This window comes from Cyclopterus lumpus, chromosome 3, assembly GCF_009769545.1.
Source record: "Cyclopterus lumpus isolate fCycLum1 chromosome 3, fCycLum1.pri, whole genome shotgun sequence".
Lineage (NCBI taxonomy): Eukaryota > Metazoa > Chordata > Actinopteri > Perciformes > Cyclopteridae > Cyclopterus > Cyclopterus lumpus.
The window spans coordinates 12,508,911-12,527,510 of record NC_046968.1 but is presented as its reverse complement, the minus strand read 5'-3'; the positions used below and the strand labels follow the sequence as shown (position 1 = coordinate 12,527,510).

General features: G+C 41.5%; 1 protein-coding gene across 1 annotated transcript in view; it reads left to right on the top strand.

Moving 5' to 3' along the window:
* The window catches only part of fam189a1 (family with sequence similarity 189 member A1), a 75,452-nt gene that overhangs the window by 18,447 nt on the left and 38,405 nt on the right, over positions 1–18,600 (top strand). Inside the window, 1 exon segment of the mRNA XM_034529031.1 lies at positions 15,832–15,888. Within this exon segment, the coding sequence (XP_034384922.1) occupies positions 15,832–15,888 (57 nt within the window).

The following is an 18,600-nucleotide window of genomic DNA, read 5'->3' as shown; positions in this document are numbered from 1 at the left end:
AGCATGTCCATAAGCAAAACGAAAACAAAATCAAATGCAAATGCGTTTACTAAAACAGTGAAGTTGAGGGCCGGACTCTGTGCTAAACAATCATCTGAAACTCTCTTTTAGAGCTCGAGGGAGCCGAGAGGGAGCTACATATTCAGGTGTCACAGTGTTTTCATAATGCCATTTCATACATTGTTGTTCTAAAAATATAGTAGAGCTGCTTAAAAGAAAAATGTTCCCAATGTAAGTTACTTTCATCAGTTCATGTTTTCTCTGGCCGCTACCTTTTTTTTTTTTTTTTTGTGGTGAGATGCAAATCTTATTTGAATGTTACCATGTATGCAGATATCCTCCTTCTTTTATATGCACCAACCAGGCATAAATACATTTTTGACAATTGTTCTGTTTAAATATGGAAAGAACGTACAACCATTGCGAGGACATATGGCTAAATACACATCTTCTGAGATTATAAGTGATGAATGTAGTCTCACAGTCTGTCTTTATGATCTAATCAACAGCAGACTATAGTTAGAGAGGTTTCTATGGATGTTTTCAGGTCGTAATCAACATGAATCTTAGCTGACCACAGCTGGGATGTCATCCATAAAATATGAAACCATAAGGTTTTTACGCCCTCCTATCATGCCTGCGGGGAGCGAGTGTTTGATACAGAACATTGTGCAGCTTTAAATCACTCGCTTTATTCCTGGAGAGGAGAGGAGGTTGCACAGTAAAGTCCTTGTGGGGGCCGCCTCCTGTCTCTTCCACTCTCTTCAAAACCTTGTGTAAGGTTGCATCGCGTGAACGGCTCTCACCCCAGGCCACAGTGCCCGGCTGATATGTAAGCGAGAACATTACCCACTGGCAGGCTTGAATGGGGAGAAAAGACTTCAGGGGAAATATTTAAACAACCGCTGTTTAATACAAATAAAAATAAAGCTGCAGTAGGTCCTGAAGGTTGCGTTCTTACTTTGTCCAGAGTTTCCATAATGTCGTGTAACCACGTGTGCTCATAAAGGTCTGATTCACTGATTAAAGTGGCAGCCTGTAGCTTTAATCATGGTTAAACAAACCAACGGATGCCAGCTGCCTCAGTTCAGTACAGTCATCACTCTTTAGATGTGTTTACTCTGCAGTGGGAATTGTGTGCCCAGAAATGGAAGCATCTAAAACCAACCGGTCATCCTTTAAGTGTCACCCAAATTTATTTAAAAAAAATTCAGATCATGGCCAGTGACACTCAGAGCTTAAGACCAGTCGTGGAGAACTCATCTCTGTGTTTCCTATCGTCGTCACTAAAAGCCACTGAATGGAGCGTGTGGTCGTAATCATTCACAGAGGCCTTCCTCAGCGTTGATTGCCTCTTGACTTGAAAGTGTCGCTCAGCTGCTTCCCTGTGAAGGACAGTTTGGTGTTTGTCTTAGTTTCTTCTAATGACTTGCAGAGTTTTCTGCCTGCAGAGACATCAAGGTTTCCCACCAGCACTGGAAATAGCAGTTAAGTGTTGATGAGACGGCCTCATTAAAGAATTTGTAGAAGATGGGAAATCTCTTTCAGACCCTATAGAACAAAGTTAAGACTGTATAGGTCACCAGGAGCACACTTAACAACTTAGAGCTCAACACTCTAGAGATAGAGGAGATGATTGTGGATTTGCACAAGAGCGCAGCCCCACCTGCTCCCGTCACCCCGTGTGAGGCCCTCGTCGATGCCGTGGAGTTTTTCCACTTCCTGGGCTCCATAACGCAGCTGAACATCAGCTCCATCACAAAGAAGGCTCAGCAACCTGCCAAAGATAATGATGGTGCACTTTTACACTGCCATCATTGAGTCCATCCTGTGCTCATCCATCACTGTCTGGTATCATTCGCTCTGCTGAGACTTACAGAGGGGGATCCCTCCAAGACTCGTTCGACTCCAGGACTTTGAGGCGGGCAAGAAACATTGTAGCCGGCCGCTCTCAACCTGTACACAAATAGTTTGAGTCCCTTCCCTCTGGCAGGAGGCTGCGGTCCATCAGGAATAAGACCTCACGCCACAAATGCTGTTGTGGGCTCATCAATGAAGCTCGGGACCCCCACTGACTCAGACACTGCATCCCCAGGGCAGTTTATTACTCTTGCCTTTGCACTTTCTCTTTTCGCTATTAAAACAAAGTTGACGCTTTAATAATAATTTGTTTTTAACGTACTCTTACTTGTTTGTTTGTTCACCATAATCAATTATCAAATTGTCTATTTTTAAATAATGTCATGCTATTGTGTTATACTGTTACGCAACAAATCACCGAGCCAAATTCCCTGTATGTATAAAGTACTTGGCAACTGATTCTGATTCTGACGTGCTTAAAAGAAATTAACTCCAGTGTGACTTGCAGCAGAGACACGACACACCATTTTGATTTTTATGAAAATGAAAGATTATTAACTCCCTTGGACTCTGCCCGAGTCAGTATCCTCATTTATTCCCCTCCTAATATATACACATTGAAATAATCTCTTTGTGTCAATAGTGCAGTTTTCTCTTGTTTGATGTCAATGTCTATGTCAAACTGCACGTTGCCATTAGCCGATGGGTCATCGCAGCTATCCAAGCAATATTTTAGGAGGTGTGTGTGTGTTTGGATATCAGTGAGCAAAAATGTTTCGACATTTTCAAAGAATTTATTTGAGTGGTGCAGACTGGAAATTGTCAGATGAACTGGCCCAGCAACAGCAATGTGGGGAAAAACTGACCTGTTGTCAGCCGCCCACTAGATGTTGGAACAACCGATCTGATGAAGCTTGTGAGGCCCAATAATTATCAACAGGCTAATGTTACTGTACTGTACATGTCAATGTACCGTAGGCTGTATTTAGGGCGGTACTAAGTGCCCTCACCCCCTCCAGGCCTTCAAGTGGATCCATCCATCATGTTATGTCAGAGGTCAAGCGGGAAATATTAAATGAAATCAAGACAGAGTTGGATGGATAATAGATAACTTTTTAGTAAGAAGACCACCAAATGAATGAGAAACAGCCGCCTGATTACATTTGATCGGGGAATAGAGAGAAGAGGAGACCGCACCGGCGCTGTCAACGCTGTCACTCAGGTGACTTAAACACACCTTGCATCTTGTAGTTGAGAAAGGTGCATTTTGTTAATGTGCTTTTGACTGTAATTGAACAAAATGTTACCTTTGCTGTCAATCCTGTGTTGAGATTTGGGCCAATGCATTTCTAGTTATCATGCTGTTGTGCTTGAGTGTTCCTGAGGTAACTTAAATCCTTTTGAGATGCAAGTGAATCATTGCGTTGCAATACCCATACTCCCATACATTTCAGCATGCCAGGAAAAAAGATTTATTTCAAATTGTGTCAAATGCAGAATGCCCAACAAATACCAAGATGTCCAACTGCATCTGGTCGCATTTTTCAGTTGCACACGGGGACATACCTTCTCAGTACACAGCAACACTAGTTTTAAATATTTAGGAAAAGGTTGACGGGTATTTTGTTCGGAGTCTGAGCCCGGCTGATGCAGATGGGAGGTTACACACCCACCAAACCTCAACACACACACACACTCACTCACTCACTCACTCACACTCTCTCTCTCTCTCTCTCTCTCTCTCTCTCTCTCTCTCTCTCTCTCTCTCTCTCTCTCTCTCTTTCAGTCTGACACTTTCAAATCTGGTAGGCTGCAGGGCCAGATTATCCTGTCAGCACAGAGCTGAAAGCCTGATTCAGCTGTTGGTGTCAGTGCAGCTGTATCCAGGATGGATGCATGGCTGGTTCACTGCTGCACACTGCTGAGAGCCACAGCCTTTTACTCCTGAATTATGACTGCTGAGGCCCCAAAATGTGCCCATCCACAACTTTGAGCAGAAGATTAAGGTTAACATTTGGTTAGGAAGTGTCACATCCAGGTGGATCAGTACCTTCTTCTGCCTTTGCCTCTCATATACATCCATGCACTCACACACGCACACATACATGCTAAAGCAAGTGGGAGGTGACTGTTAAGTCCTGTGTGACCCCAGTGCATCGGGTCATTTCCAACAGCAACTGTCGAAACAACTTTGTCTTCAAGTTAAAAAATAAAAAAATAAAAAAAGGAAAAGCAAGTTCCTGAATAATATAGCAGCCTCATAATCATGCATAGGACACGCAGCTTTATGTGAAGCCCTGAGAGGTACTTTCAGTGGCGACCAGATTGGTAAAATATAGCTGATAGTCAAAACTTGTAACTGTGTCATGGCACTCAAAGTAAAGTATGAATTACAAACCTCTCTCTGCAGCGGAGCAGTGTGTCATACCATCAGAAGGGAAGTTTGAGATATTGTTATTCATAGTATTTTGTAGTTAAGTATCTAAACTCTCTGTGTAAATATGTTACATATTTGCATGCATGTGTGACGGCCCTGTGCACAAGATTTGTCGAGTCTGATGGTGGTCTAAATCAAGAAGTGAAGCCGCTCCTCTTTTGTCTCTCTGCAACACAAGTGGCCATGTTCACATACAGCCCTGTGCACTTGTGTGTGTACCTGGAAGATCAATAGTGTATAAATTAGGGGTAGATCAGGGCAAACTCATCCTTAGCTAACATTGGAATATCTTCAGAGAAAATTTCAGATTTTGCAAATCATTTACATGAGGGTCAATATATATTGTTAATGCAATATGAATTAGTTAGTCTTGTAGTTTCCATTATGGAATCTCCTGTGATCGTAGAGAAAGATTTTTAGAGAACCCTGTTATCACGATGTCCCTGCTTTGAGTCCCTCCTTTGTTGCATGTCCCCCATGTCTCCATGGGATGCCTGGACCCTGCCTACATACTGTAGCAGCAGATACGCACATAACATAGAAGAAAATAAATGTATAGAGAGCTGTATTGATTGAAATAGAACTTGAATCAGGTGGACAACTGAAAAACATGGCTATTTTGTGTAGATAATGTGGATGATGATGATGATGATGATGATAGTGATAATGTGGTTAAAGGATACTTTATGGTTTATCCTGGCGAAGTGTGAATCATGCATTTTTACCATTTATCTGTCCCCTTACAATGACGCTGACATGCATTCTTATGAAATCTTATGAGTATCTACATTATGATTGCAGGGCTGAGACTCAACCTTATGGAAAGTAAGCATGTATGTATATTTCAACCAAAAACTCAGCGTTTACTGGCCAAACTAAAATGCTAAATTTACATTTAATGGCTGTATCTTTTATTTAATGGAACCTTGTAAATATTGTATCCTCCAGTTCATGTCATGTTGCACCACGGCCTTGTTGTCAAGGCTGCAGCACACCGCTGCTGTTAACTACATGTTCTCCCCTCCGGTATGTTATTGTTCAGTTGTGATTCACATTCAGACAGACGTCCCTGTCTTGATTCATGGATTCAGCAGAGGTACTCCAGACCTCCATGAGTGAGAGGAGAGGAGCGGGGGGGGGGGGGGGGGGGCTGAGATGCCACGCCCCCAGGCAGCAGCAGTAGCCAACCTGCTGTTGTTCCGCTGTTTCCATGGCAACGGCGGTGAGGTGCTGAGCTCCAAAGCGAAGTGATGATATACAAGATGGGGGGAGGGGGTTAGAATAGGAGGAGCAGATGGGTGGGTGGAGAGAAAAGTGAATACTATAGGAAACGGATGTTAGGGGAAGAAAACTGCTGCTGTTGTTGGAACAGCGGGAACACGAGGAGGTCAAATGCACACGTCTGTCTGTCAGCTTTGTCAGCATGAGCGCCAGTTAGACGGGCTGCAGAGATGCGGTAGCATCAAACATCTCAGGAGCTCTACAGTGGGGGTCACATGCTCTCTGAGACTCACACTTACTGGGTAACACGGGTCCTTTTTCATCATACATCGACATTAGACACACACATATGTATACACACTTACAGACACATATTCTGCTGCTCATTCATGGCCAGCAAAGGTTACTTGAAGGTTACTTGAAGCTGAAATTGTCACACAAGCATAGGAGTTTAGATCCCCTGATGCTGCATTTCACCTTCATACGTCTTTTATTTGGGGACAGCCATGCGCACACACACACACACACAGACAAAATAATTCTTCAAGGTGAAACACAAGTGATTTTTCATCAGAATTCTTATCCACATTTAGAGCTTAATTATCTATGTATGGCCTTTGGTGCAGCTTCACATATGCAATGTTTCCTCAAAAGCAACACTTAACGACTAGATTGTCATTCTTAATCAATACCATTCATTCTAAAAATACAACAAATGTTTTCCTGTTTAAGAAATTATGAAATACAAACTAAGCTGTCTGAGCAGGAGATACCTCATAACAATACCGTACACTAGCCGTACATTTAACCAGCGGCTCTTCGTTTTTTATTAGAGGCCAGGATGATGAGCTCTCCCGGACATATTCTGCTATGCCTTATTCTGCAGATTTAACACATGCCTGCCCATGTTTTGAAACACACACACATGCACTCGCATAAAGCTGTGCACACACACTTTCACTCTTTTTTACTCTGTGCTAAAAGGCTGCAGAGAAGGGAGAGCTCAGACGGACTCGATAAAGGACTTTCATCTCTTGACCAACATCAAGCACAAGAGAAAGTAAATAAAAGGGGATGTTTCACTCAAAAGAGAACAGCAGAGGAGCTGAATGAGTGGCAGTCTGTGTGTATCAATGTGCATCTTTGTGTATCTGAGAGATCTGCTGATTTTGGCTTAAGTGTTTAGTTTTACCGTGTATGACAGGGTTTCTACAGAATATGAGTGTGTATGACATATCTGTAAGAGGGTGTGTGTGTGTGTGTGTGTGTGTGTGATGCGGGGGATTCATGTGCAGTCAGTCTGTCTGAACCAGCGAGGGTCCCTGCCCCTCTCAGAGAAGCAGCTGATGGTAGATCATTATGGATCCTGGCAAATGGCCAGTTCGTGGTTACCAGGGCAACTGCACTGGTTCCATCCATCTTGGCAATGATGATGTTTGAGAAACGGCCTGCTTTCTAAGCCCTCACTCCCAGTAATGGCTTCTTTGATTGGCGCCCTGCATAAATGAATAAGAATAGGTCAAGACTGTGATTTAGGTAGAATCCATAGCAGTTTCAGGACTCTCATATCTTCTTTTCTAATCGGTGGCATGGAGTCACACACACACCTCCACTGTCGTTTGGCTATTATGGAAGTCTTCACTTTGGATATTCGGAGGAAGAGGTTGTTTATTCACCCACTTGGAAATATATTTTCCACAGGAAACAATACATAATGAGATGTGATTAATTATTAGAAAACATTATAGAATAACAATGAATTGTTAACAGAGGTTTCTATATTGCATTTTTGCTATTTGGGTCTTTTCTGTCTGCACATCTGGAAAACTACACTAATGTACATGGTGGACTTTAACCAAATTAGGCCTACAGGAATTCAATATTGAATGCTTATAACTGGCTCTTTTTGTTTCGCTTCCATTAATCAGCAAACCTCTCCAAATGTGGTGAGTTATGAGATAGAATGAAATAGTTCAACTCACTGTTTGTGTCTCCTCCTTGCAGTAAACCAATTAATGCTGTATGTCTATATGCTGTAGTTGTTGGCCTGAATTAAGTCTCTGTACGTAATTTGTGCATAAAGAAAAAACATTGTATGGAAAAACAACAACACAGCGAGCACCACTTTATTGTTTATGCAAGACCAGCAAGTACTTTATAACATGAAAAAAAGGGAATGAAGACAAAATAATCAGTTTTAGTCCAACAAGTCAGCAATCTGGAGATGTCAGCCCTAATGACTGACTCCACAGCTAATAAGTGAACTTATAATTGTCTAAGTGTTAAATAGAGAGACAATTTTTCTAAAGCATAAATTTCCACCAAATCTGGAGTCTCCTCCTAGTCAGTAGTGCCCAGGACATATTCAAGGAGAGGTGTCCATGAAGCAGCCTTCGCACGTGTCTCAACCACCTGAACTGACTCAAAGTTCAGGAGAAGCTCCTTTCTCTAAACTAAGACCAAACACAAACGCAGCTCATTCTTGCGGTCAGTACTCCAAATCGTTGGGTTAGTACAGAGATTGAAGAGGATAGTGAGAGCTTTGTTCTACAGCTCAGCTCTCTCCTCACCGCCACTTACCAACGGTGGTCAATCTCATAATCTTTTATCACTCCGGATACCTCAACCTTATTTAAGAGGGGACTTTGAGGTGCTAATCCTCATCCCAGTCATGACACACTTGATTATGAACTACTGTGGTGCACTGCACATCAGAAGTAACGGTCCGAGGGACATCTCCTGCAAATACTTTATATTCTGTTAGGTCACCAAAGTCTTCAGACTCTTTAATTCAAACAGAAGGTTATAAATCTTATAAAACACTAATCATTACCCAAAATAAAACTCTGGCAGGGGCAAAAATAAGTTGCTGGAATGGTCACTCATTCACACACATTTTGTATGATTTCGATTTTTTTTACGATTTTCCAGAACAAATATTTTTTTTTTTAAATGTCCCCGTTAGTTTTAGAGGTGCAGTTTTTTATGCTCACTTTATCAAATTGCCTGTCATTTTAAGTTGTTACCCTCCATCTGTGTGTCACTTAAGCTGATAGGCTCAATGATGTGAACATCCTGCTCTGCTGACTAACTTCCATCACAGATTAAATGCCTTTAAATGTTATCCAACTCTGAAATTAAAGTGTGTTGTTCCTGAACAGATTTGGCACAGTGTTCACTTCTTTTTTTCTTCTTGAGACATTAATTATTTACACAACACCCTCTGTTAGGAAATATTAAGATGTTCCTTAAAATATATCAGATCTAATCAAACCTTCATTTTTCTTTTCAGGATTTGGCAACTTCAATTTCCATCTCATCTTGAAAGCAACTGTTATTACATTTAGATTGCATTTCACCCAAGTTCTGACTCATTTGCACTGTACAGATTGTATTTAAACATCTTTATTGATTTTTTTTCAATAGTATTTAACCTCATGTATTGTACTGCACAAAGATGCATATGAATTATTATAGGATACCAGGAAATATGCGAATACATTGAAAGATGCTACTGCATTTTTTCAGTATGTTAGTTGATGTGTGCGTCTCGGGTTTCACTGACTTATGCTGCTAAGTATTTCATGTTAATCCTGTTCTGGGAGCAGCCAAGGGGAAAAGCCTCCAGTGACTGACAACCAGCAGAGTTATCAAATAGTTCGTGCTCTCACATTGTCTCTCCCCTCAAACCACAGACACACGGAGACACAGGTACGCACAGGTACACAGTCCGTCACACCGGATGCATGGCCGCACTGGAGAGGGGCAGAAAAGGATGGCATGAGAAAAACAAATGTCAGAGTAAGACAAAGAGAGAAAGAGCCTGCCCACATGTTACATTCAGTCTCTGCTGCAGTGGTAATCATTCAACCATCAGCGTGCGTGCATGTGTGTGTGTGTATGTGTGTGTGTGCGTGTGTGTGCGTGCGTGCATGCAGGCATGTGTGTGTGTGTGTGTGTGTGTGTGCGTGCTGATGGTTAGATAGCACCCTTGATTTATACAACAAAAAGACAACATGGCTGAAGGAACAGTGCGCTTTAATTTTAAATCTGGTTCTCGCCCTCACAAAGGATCGCACATCATCTGCTCCATGCGTCTACATCAATGTGATAAGAGTCATGGTGTTAAAAACTGAATAAAAGAGTAAGATGTGATGGACAAGAAAAAAATCTCTTTGGGGCTTGACACACTGTTTCACTTGAGATTTTTATTCTGAATTCCTAAAGGGAATAATATTAAGTTGAGCTACCTCAAGTTGCATAATTATGGAAATCTTTGCTAAGACTGAAATAGCTGGATAAGTAACCAGAAACTGCAATATGATCGGAGCTCAGTTCAACCTCTACTGCCAGGAACAGCGCAGAGAGAGAGAGAGAGAGAGAGAGAGAGAGAGAGAGAGAGAGAGAGAGAGAGAGAGAGAGAGAGAGAGAGAGAGAGAGAGAGAGAGAGAGAGAGAGAGAGAGAGAGAGAGAGAGAGAGAGAGAGAGAGAGAGAGAGAGAGAGAGACTCTTGTAATGGTGACACAACATCTCTGAACTCCTTGTCGCAGTGCATGAAAGGGTGAATATTACCTTCAGTAACACAGGAGGGACACAGGCCTCTGTTTCCTGCTGGCTGCTGCAGTTTATACTGTATGTATGTATGTATGTAATTTCTACTTGGTCTTTGCTTGTTTTGCATATTACGCTATTTTCTTTTTCTACATTTCCTAAATGCAACAGGAAAACTGTAGCACTGCTTTCGAGGATATGTGTTTAAACAAAAGAAAAAGTAGTTATTTGACAAAAATAGACCTAGCTTTTAATGACAATAAAGACAATAATAAGAAACAGCAGACACACTAGCCAGAATAGACACACATTGTCTCTGGAACACAACCAGATGAGTGTTTTGAAAAAAAAGGAAAAGCACCATGACCTTCAGGTTTATAATTATATTATTCTGGCGTGTGTGTGCGTATTCCTGAGTAAGGAATCCTCCGGGGACACATTGTAGGCTAAAGACCAGTTAGACAGAAGTCATGTCCCCGACTTGATGATCTTTGGGTCAGTGGTTACGGTTTGGTTAAGGGTTAGGGTAAGTCTCCAGGAAAATAATGTAAGTCTATGTAATGTCCCCAAAAGTGTCCGGAGTAAATGTCTGTATGTTTGCTCATATGAAATATTAACGTCCCATCCAAGATTACCTGGAGAGTGGAACAAGATGGAGAGGGAAATAGAAGTGAGAAGCCTGGATGGTGAGTGTGTAAGTGCAGAAATAGACTGTGATTGTGTGGGCGCCGAGCGGGAGCAAGAAATACAGAGAACAAGTGTAATACTGGCAGAAAATGGAAAGGAAAAGATGGCAAAACCGAGGAGAGCTAGGTGGGAGAATGGGGAGAGCATGTTGGTGTTAAATGGAGGGTGAAGAAGGGTGAAAGGCACAGAGAGAGACCATGGAGGAATAGAGTGCTGGAGGCTATAAGTACCCTTTGTTCACACACATTCCATTGATACGCAAATTCACACCTACAGAAGCAGGCACTTTAAAAATGCAACACCACGCCCAGAGTGAAGCGTGCTCAGAAAATCAATAGTTTTTTAAATCAAAATTGAATTAAATCAGGTATCTCGTTATGTTAAAAAAACATCTGCTGTTTAGTGTGACGAAGTTATAAAAGACAAACTGACTAAATCAAACGACAGCTCAATAACAGCAGTGGAGTAATATGTATCGGAGGGAAGCACAGACATCACGAGTCCAGATAGCTTGGATCGTTTCATTCCAGCCAACGCATCAAGCTGAAGGGTAACTGGTTCCAGGTAGATGGAGCACAAAATCTAAAAGCAAATCAGTGCTAATGGAAAAACCTGGAGCACCAATAAATCCTGAGAGACAGTATCGCCGTGGTGATAACACAAGAAGTCCTCCCACTTAAACCACACAATACATTTTGACCATCTCGATGGACCCGTGTGAGTGTTTTCTGATCCGACGCTCCCAAAACCGTTTGAAAATGCATCATTTTGATCATGCGATTGTTGTCATGCTCAAAAGAAACCCACATTGACTGTGGATTGGAAACAGGAAACAAACAGCTGTCACCCATGTTGACACTTCCATCCACCTCCTCCCTTTGTGGGCTTTGTCACTCTATAGTGTCGCCGCCCGACTTCCTCCTTTGCTGCCTTCTGCATCGCTGCGGCCGCAAGAGGGCTTTTTCAATGAAAGTAAACAGATGTCTTTTGCATGTCAATTTTCTTGGAATTACATGATTTTACACTATCGGGAATTACTCGAAGTATAATGCTCCTAGGTATACTTTTATTATTATTTTATATCTATGGATAAATTATTGTTACAATAAACATTTGGCCCAATGCATGCAATAATAGGCTGCAGCCCACTGATAGATGGATGGAAATATCTCATAGAAAACAGGTATAATGTACAGCTGCTGTCACATTAGTATCAGTCATGGACATTTCTTCTGTACCTTATTCCTCAATGCCTTTACCGAGTTTTTCACAAGAGCTTACTCCTACTGCATGCTGTCAACGAAAATCTGATTGATGCATTATACGATTAAACAAATTAAAAATTTGGTGACATAGAAAGTATCCAACAGGACACCAGGTCAGGGGACATGTGGCTATAAAGGTTTGCCATCCCAACTCTGAACTGAATTTCCACCTTTCGACTGAGATGAAAAGCAAAATAAACTGAAGTTGGAGACATGCATTCCTTAGGGTTTTAATTGACAGATTTTAATAATATTTGTGTTTTAATGTATGTGTGTGTGTGAGATGATTTCCTTTGTGTGACTGCATTGTCATGTTGTGTATAAATGTAGATTTGTTTTCAAGTCGAATCTTGTAAAACAGCTATTGACTTCCTAAATTCATAAAGCTTCCTGTAACAAACAAACCATATGGGAGGTGAGTCCTAAACTCATTTTATTGTTCATCCTGTGGCTCAGGAGCCTTTTAGTCTGAGCTGTGATGTGTATCACAAACAAATGACAGATGTCAGTAAGTGAATAGACACAGAATATCCATGAAGTCAACATTGGGACCAAACAGGGGTACTTCAGCAGTCTGTATGATTATGTTTAGCCGCTGACAGCAGTCAAATGAAATGAGACGTACGTGCACAGTTTCCTGTATGGCGTACCAAGTTGTGTGAGGCGGGACTCAGACTTGTAAGAAGCTGGAGACACTTTAGAAACGCTAACCAACCATGAAAAGATGCAACATGGCACTCATGTTACAGTCCTCGAAGAGCTCACAGCATTCAGTTTTCTATAAGCACCTCAAACTACACGGCCCCGTTGTTCATTTGTTCCCAGCTGAAGCCGAGTTCACACTATGCGACTTGAGCCCAGATTTCTTCACACTCCAAATATTGTTTGAGCTCTCCGACAAATCCCCCGATCGGAGGTAAATCCACGTTTGCTCGGTGCTCGCAAATTGACAACTGTACAAAGAGCAAAGAGCATCTTTGACCCGCTGATGCATCAAAGACACACGGTCCAGACATCTAGCATGTTAAATATCTGGACCTGTTGGGAGTCTGATGGTGAGATAATGAGAGCAAGACACAGGTTGAGGGGTTGTATATGTGTTGCTTTGCAACACATATAGTTGTGGTTTCCCCGAGGATGTTTGGATGAATAAACATAACAACAGTGATGGAGGGAAATAGGAAACAGGAAACAGAAGCTCATTTATGTGAACGTGTGTGCCGAGAACAATGTCACTGAGTGTGAAAAACATCATCAGCACAGCGATCTGAGTCTTGAAATTCGATGGAAAAGTGAGCCTGTGAATACACAGTGAGCAGTTGCAAAGATAATCCACATCAACACTTAGCAACGAGTGACTTAACTGGCAACAGATGGGCACAGCATTGAGAATCAGTCTGAGCGACACTTCCCACCTGATCTGTGAATGTCTCAACATATCTTATAGAAGATGTGATTTCAAATGTGTTTACCAGAGAAACTACAGAAGAACTGAAGCCCATATTAACTGTCTGTTTTTGTGTCTCATAGAACAGGTAACTGAAGGACCAAATTAATTGTTAATTGTGTTGTTGAGTAAATGATAAAGGACACATATAATTGTAGTTGCATTGTACTTACCAAAAGTAAATGAGAGCATGGTCACAGCACAATAGTGAGGTCTGACGGAGCAAGAAACAAGTGCTCAGACTATTACACTATTACACAGGCTATAGACAAGCCAACAGATTCTGCAGAACACTTAATCTGGAGGTAAAACAGAAAGTGAGGGCACTTGAAATTAGAGTTAGTAATAATCCCTCATTGAACTCTTTGTTCACCTTCAATCTTGCACATGCTCATCTACAGAAAGTATAGCATGTCAAAGACAGGAAGTTGGTCTTTAAACTGTGACGAATGTCATTTTGCCATGTGCCTTTGTTTACTTTTCCAAAAAAAGAGAGTTGAGGTGATGGAAAGGGGTTTACATTTTATTCAATAGTTCAGACGTTTCAACTGTCTGCTGTCTTCATTAGAAAAGGAGAAACATTGCCTGATTTGTTCTCCTACGGCTGTGCACCCTCTTGAGCACTCCTGCCATTCATAGTTCTGCGGCGAATTGTGCATGGCATGTCATTTCTCTTTTTCTATTTGGTCCCCTGGTTTTTAAGTCCTTTCTCAAATGGTCTTTCAAACGATTTGATAGGCGTGATACAATAGTTTCATATAAGTTTGGCCCAACACAACATCTTGGCTGGGGGAAAAAAATTGAATAGTTGGATGATGAGGAGGAGCTCCTTGGCTGGGAGATAATACGCTTGTTGTTGTAATGACTCTGATCTCCAATAAAACGTAGTTACATTCAGAATCAGAATCAGAATCAGGTTTAATTGGCCAAGTAAGTTTGCACAAACAAGGAATTTGACTTGGTAAGGTGACTCTCAGTGTGCTTACACAAAATATACAACACAATACAATACAATACAATACAGTATACAAATATACAAAATAATACAAATATACAACACAATACAATACAATACAGTATACAAATATACAACTTAATACAAATATACAACACAATATACAATACAAACAGTGCAATGGACTAAGGAGTTTAAGAGTATGTACAGGCGGAATGGCTATATACAGTGGCTGTGGAATGTTGCACAGCAGTAGTGCAAGAAGAAGTGGAGAGTGCGAGAAGTGCAGGGATTTAAAGTATATAAATATAAATATATATATATGTATATATATGCTACAGTGGTGTTATTTGTTCAGTAGTGAGACGGCAAGGGGGAAGAAACTGTTTTTGAGTCTGGAGGTTTTGGTTAACAGTGATCTGTAGCGTCTACCAGAGGGGAGGAGTTTGAATAGTTTGTGTCCGGGGTGTGAGGGGTCTGCAGTGATTTTTCCTGCCCGTTTCCTGACTCTGGAGGTGTACAGGTCTTGGATGGTGGGCAGGTTGGCACCAATGATCTTTACTGCAGACCTGACTGTCCGTTGGAGTCTGTTCTTGTCCAGTTTGGTGGCCGATCCAAACCAGACAGTGATTGAGGTGCACAGAACAGACTCTATGACTGCGGTGTAGAACAAGGTCAGCAGATCCTGAGGCAGGTTGTACTTCCTAAGCTGGCGCAGGAAGTACAGCCTCTGCTGGGCCTTCTTGAGCCTTCCTTAGGATTTGTGCATCTCTTCGGTTGTCTACAAGCTCCACAAATCAAGCTTTTTTCACAGAAACACAAATTAGGCTCCAGATTCAACATCCCTTGTAGCAGATGTCCAAAGGTGGTACTTAAGCACAACCTTGCTTTGAGCCAAATGCTAACGTATCACAGCAAATGCTTACAATGACAATGCTAAAGAACATAACATGCAGAAGTTAACTTTGTTTACTGTGTTCAAAATCTTAGCATGCTAACGTTTGCTAATTAGCAGGTGTGGTACAGTGTTGGGCAAAGCAACATTGTGACCAAATGGTAGAGCTAGATGAAAAACGAGGGACTCATCATAGGTCACATTCTCTGGGAGTGACGAATGTCTGTACAAACTTTAATGGCAATCGATTCTGACCAAACTGGTGGACCAACCGGCTGACAGAGCGACAGCAGCATCCCGAGAGCACAAAAGATTTGGAACCTGTACGATCACCTGACTCATTCTTCTTGCATCATCAAACTCATTTCCCAGATCCCAGTAATGTTCTCGGTGATTGCAATGTTATTATCATCGATAGGAATTTCTCTTCAGACACAGCCGTGTTTGTTCTTTTCACATACATGTCGGTATCAACCACCTCTGACAGCATCTGTTTTGGGTCTTCTCTCCCAGGTGCTGCTCTCTGGACTGATTGGAGTGGTGTCATGGAAGAGGCCGCTCTCTCTTGTGGTGAGTGTCTTTTGAGCGCCCACGCTCAGCTGCTAATCTGACAACTCTGAACAAAGCAATGCTATTCAAGAGGGAGATGTGATGTTATAAGAGACACATACTTACACACTGAAGCAGATACTTTGTTTATTTTCTGTTTGAATCACCACATATACAGTATATTCGTTTACACACTACACCAGAATACCAATCATGACACTGCATAGGACATTATTAACTGCTGTATTTGATAACCCGCGATGCTGTAGCAAACACATGCAGACCAATCATTCTGAAACTACTTACCAATTCAAATGTAATATGACAGAGTGCTAAACATGTCTATTAAAAAAAGCATGTGACTGGTCCCCTTTTAGCAGCTGCAGAAACTGTAAATCTCTGAACACAGTTTCAATTTTGGGGCATGTTCAGATTGTATTAAAATCCCTGGATCACAGCTCCATTATTGTTTGCTTCCATAGCCTCTGGACTGGAAACTAAAGGAGCAAAGTCAGCTAGAAGTCTTTGCAGTTTTTTGAGAATTTCTTTCCTGTTTTAGTTTTTTTTTGTTTACATGTTTAGATATTTCCATTATCCAAACCACGTATCCTATTTAGGGTCGTGGGGGCGTTATAGCCGATTCCAGCTGACATTGGGCGAAGACAGGGTTAACCTGGACAGGTCGCCAGTTTATCGCAGGGCACATATAGAGACAGACAACCATTCACATCACACATACAGGCAATTTTTCTAAAATCTCCAATTAACCTGAGCTGCATGTCTTTGGACTGTGGGAGGAAGCCGGAGTCCCGGAGGGAACCCTCACTGGGGAGAACTCCACACAAAAGGACCCCTCTTTCTTATAAATAACCACATAACTGGATATTTCCCTGATCTTGCTTTGTTGAGTGGTGAAATGTGTCTCTCCATTTCTAGGGAGTCATTTTTCTGCCAAAATATAGCCATAAAACCTTTAATTGACTGTCATGTAGTGCATGTTGTAGCCCACAATCTCCAAGCCTGCATTTGTGATACATTGTATAACACAAATCATCCTTCTCCTCTCCTTTGAACGATAAAGAGAGATAGAGGTGGTTTACTTGTGACTGAAGATGATCTCTCTTTGACTGCATATCTTTCAGTCTTTGTCCTTTAAAGATCAGGATTTGGGTACAGCACAAACAAGCCCCTGCCTGATTCTATTTCATGCTCTCTTAATGCCATAAATAATCTCATTTTATTTTCTACTGCCTCACCACATCATGGTTGTACCCCTCCCCTTTCACTGCATCTCACTTGTCTCGCTCCCTTTAGTTCTATCACCTTGGTTCCCTGCGACACATACCTCCATCCCTTCACATTTCTATTCCCCTCCCCCTCCCTGTCTTTGCCTTTGTGTGATGTTACGACAATGAAAGAGATCTGAATCATTTCTGCTCCTGTGGATCAAAGGAAATATCCCATCATTGGAGGTGTGAGCAGAAATTGGACACACAGTGTTCACTGTAAAATAGTTAAATCCTCTTGCCTCTCTTTCTTTAAAAAGCATTGCTAATTCACCAGAATAGTATGTCAGTCGGCAGCCACATCTTCCTGTGAAGAGCGGTCTCAAAGGTAATATCTGGTGTAGTTCTTGTGACTGTAGCATGTCATGTTCTGTGCTGACAGTCAAGCGTCTCCATTTCTGGCCGAGACGCAGCACTGACAGGCAGGTGACTAATACACCGGCTGGATGCTTTCAGGCCTGGCAATCCTGCACCAACCCACCAGCCAACTGTGGGTGGCCAGCTCTGCATTGTGATTTGTAATAGCTGGAGTTTCTCCAAATCAGTTCTCCAAACCGTTCAAGCATGTGCGTTACAGACTTGGTTTTCTTTGCTGACTTAAGATTAAAGTCTTGAATGATAAAACAAGGTCCAAGGGATAGTCATACAATCTGGGTAGTTTAGGATTTTAGTGCTGAAAGGAAAAGTTCATTACTGGCCTAGAGAATTATTCTATATCGTATTTTGCTTCTTCGATTATGTTAATTTACTTCTTGTGTGTTTGTGTAACTGTAAAAACAACACATTGTGCCTGACGTCCTGGAGTCACTACTTACAGAGACGACAAGCCTCCATTCTTTATGCTAAGCTAAGCTAAGTTGCTAGCTGTATCTTCATATTGAAAAGACGCGTGTAGGATTTCTATTCTTTTCCTTGTGTTTTGTGATGGGCATGTTTTATGTAATTTTATATACTGAAGGTTTAATTTATTCATTAAATAACAATAATAATCTTTAGTTGCAGCCCTAAAAGTTTCTTCTAATTTGAATGATCTCTCAGTATTTTAAAATATTCAAAAGTGTTCGCAGCATTCTGAGATGTCTGTCATGCTGAAGTATTAGAGACAGATATGAGTTATAAATAAAAAAATGCGAGATTGGCTTTTTGTTTTGACAGCATATGACACTGAGTGCAATGTTTGGATGGTTGGAGACTGCATGTTTTTATTAAAAACAGGTGCACCATTGTGGGGGAGAAAAGATGAGTTGAATACGAAATTCTGCATTCTTTCCTTGTGAACTCCACATCAAAGATACATTGAGATATTTTTCTCCGTGGAAGGAGAAAATACACCGTGTCCATGTTTTGGAGGAAATCCTACTCTTCTACCTTATCTTGTAGTTTTCCATCCAGTCAAGTGTGCTGCGTTAATGCCGTGGCAGGTTTGCCTGCGAGTGATACGGGGTAA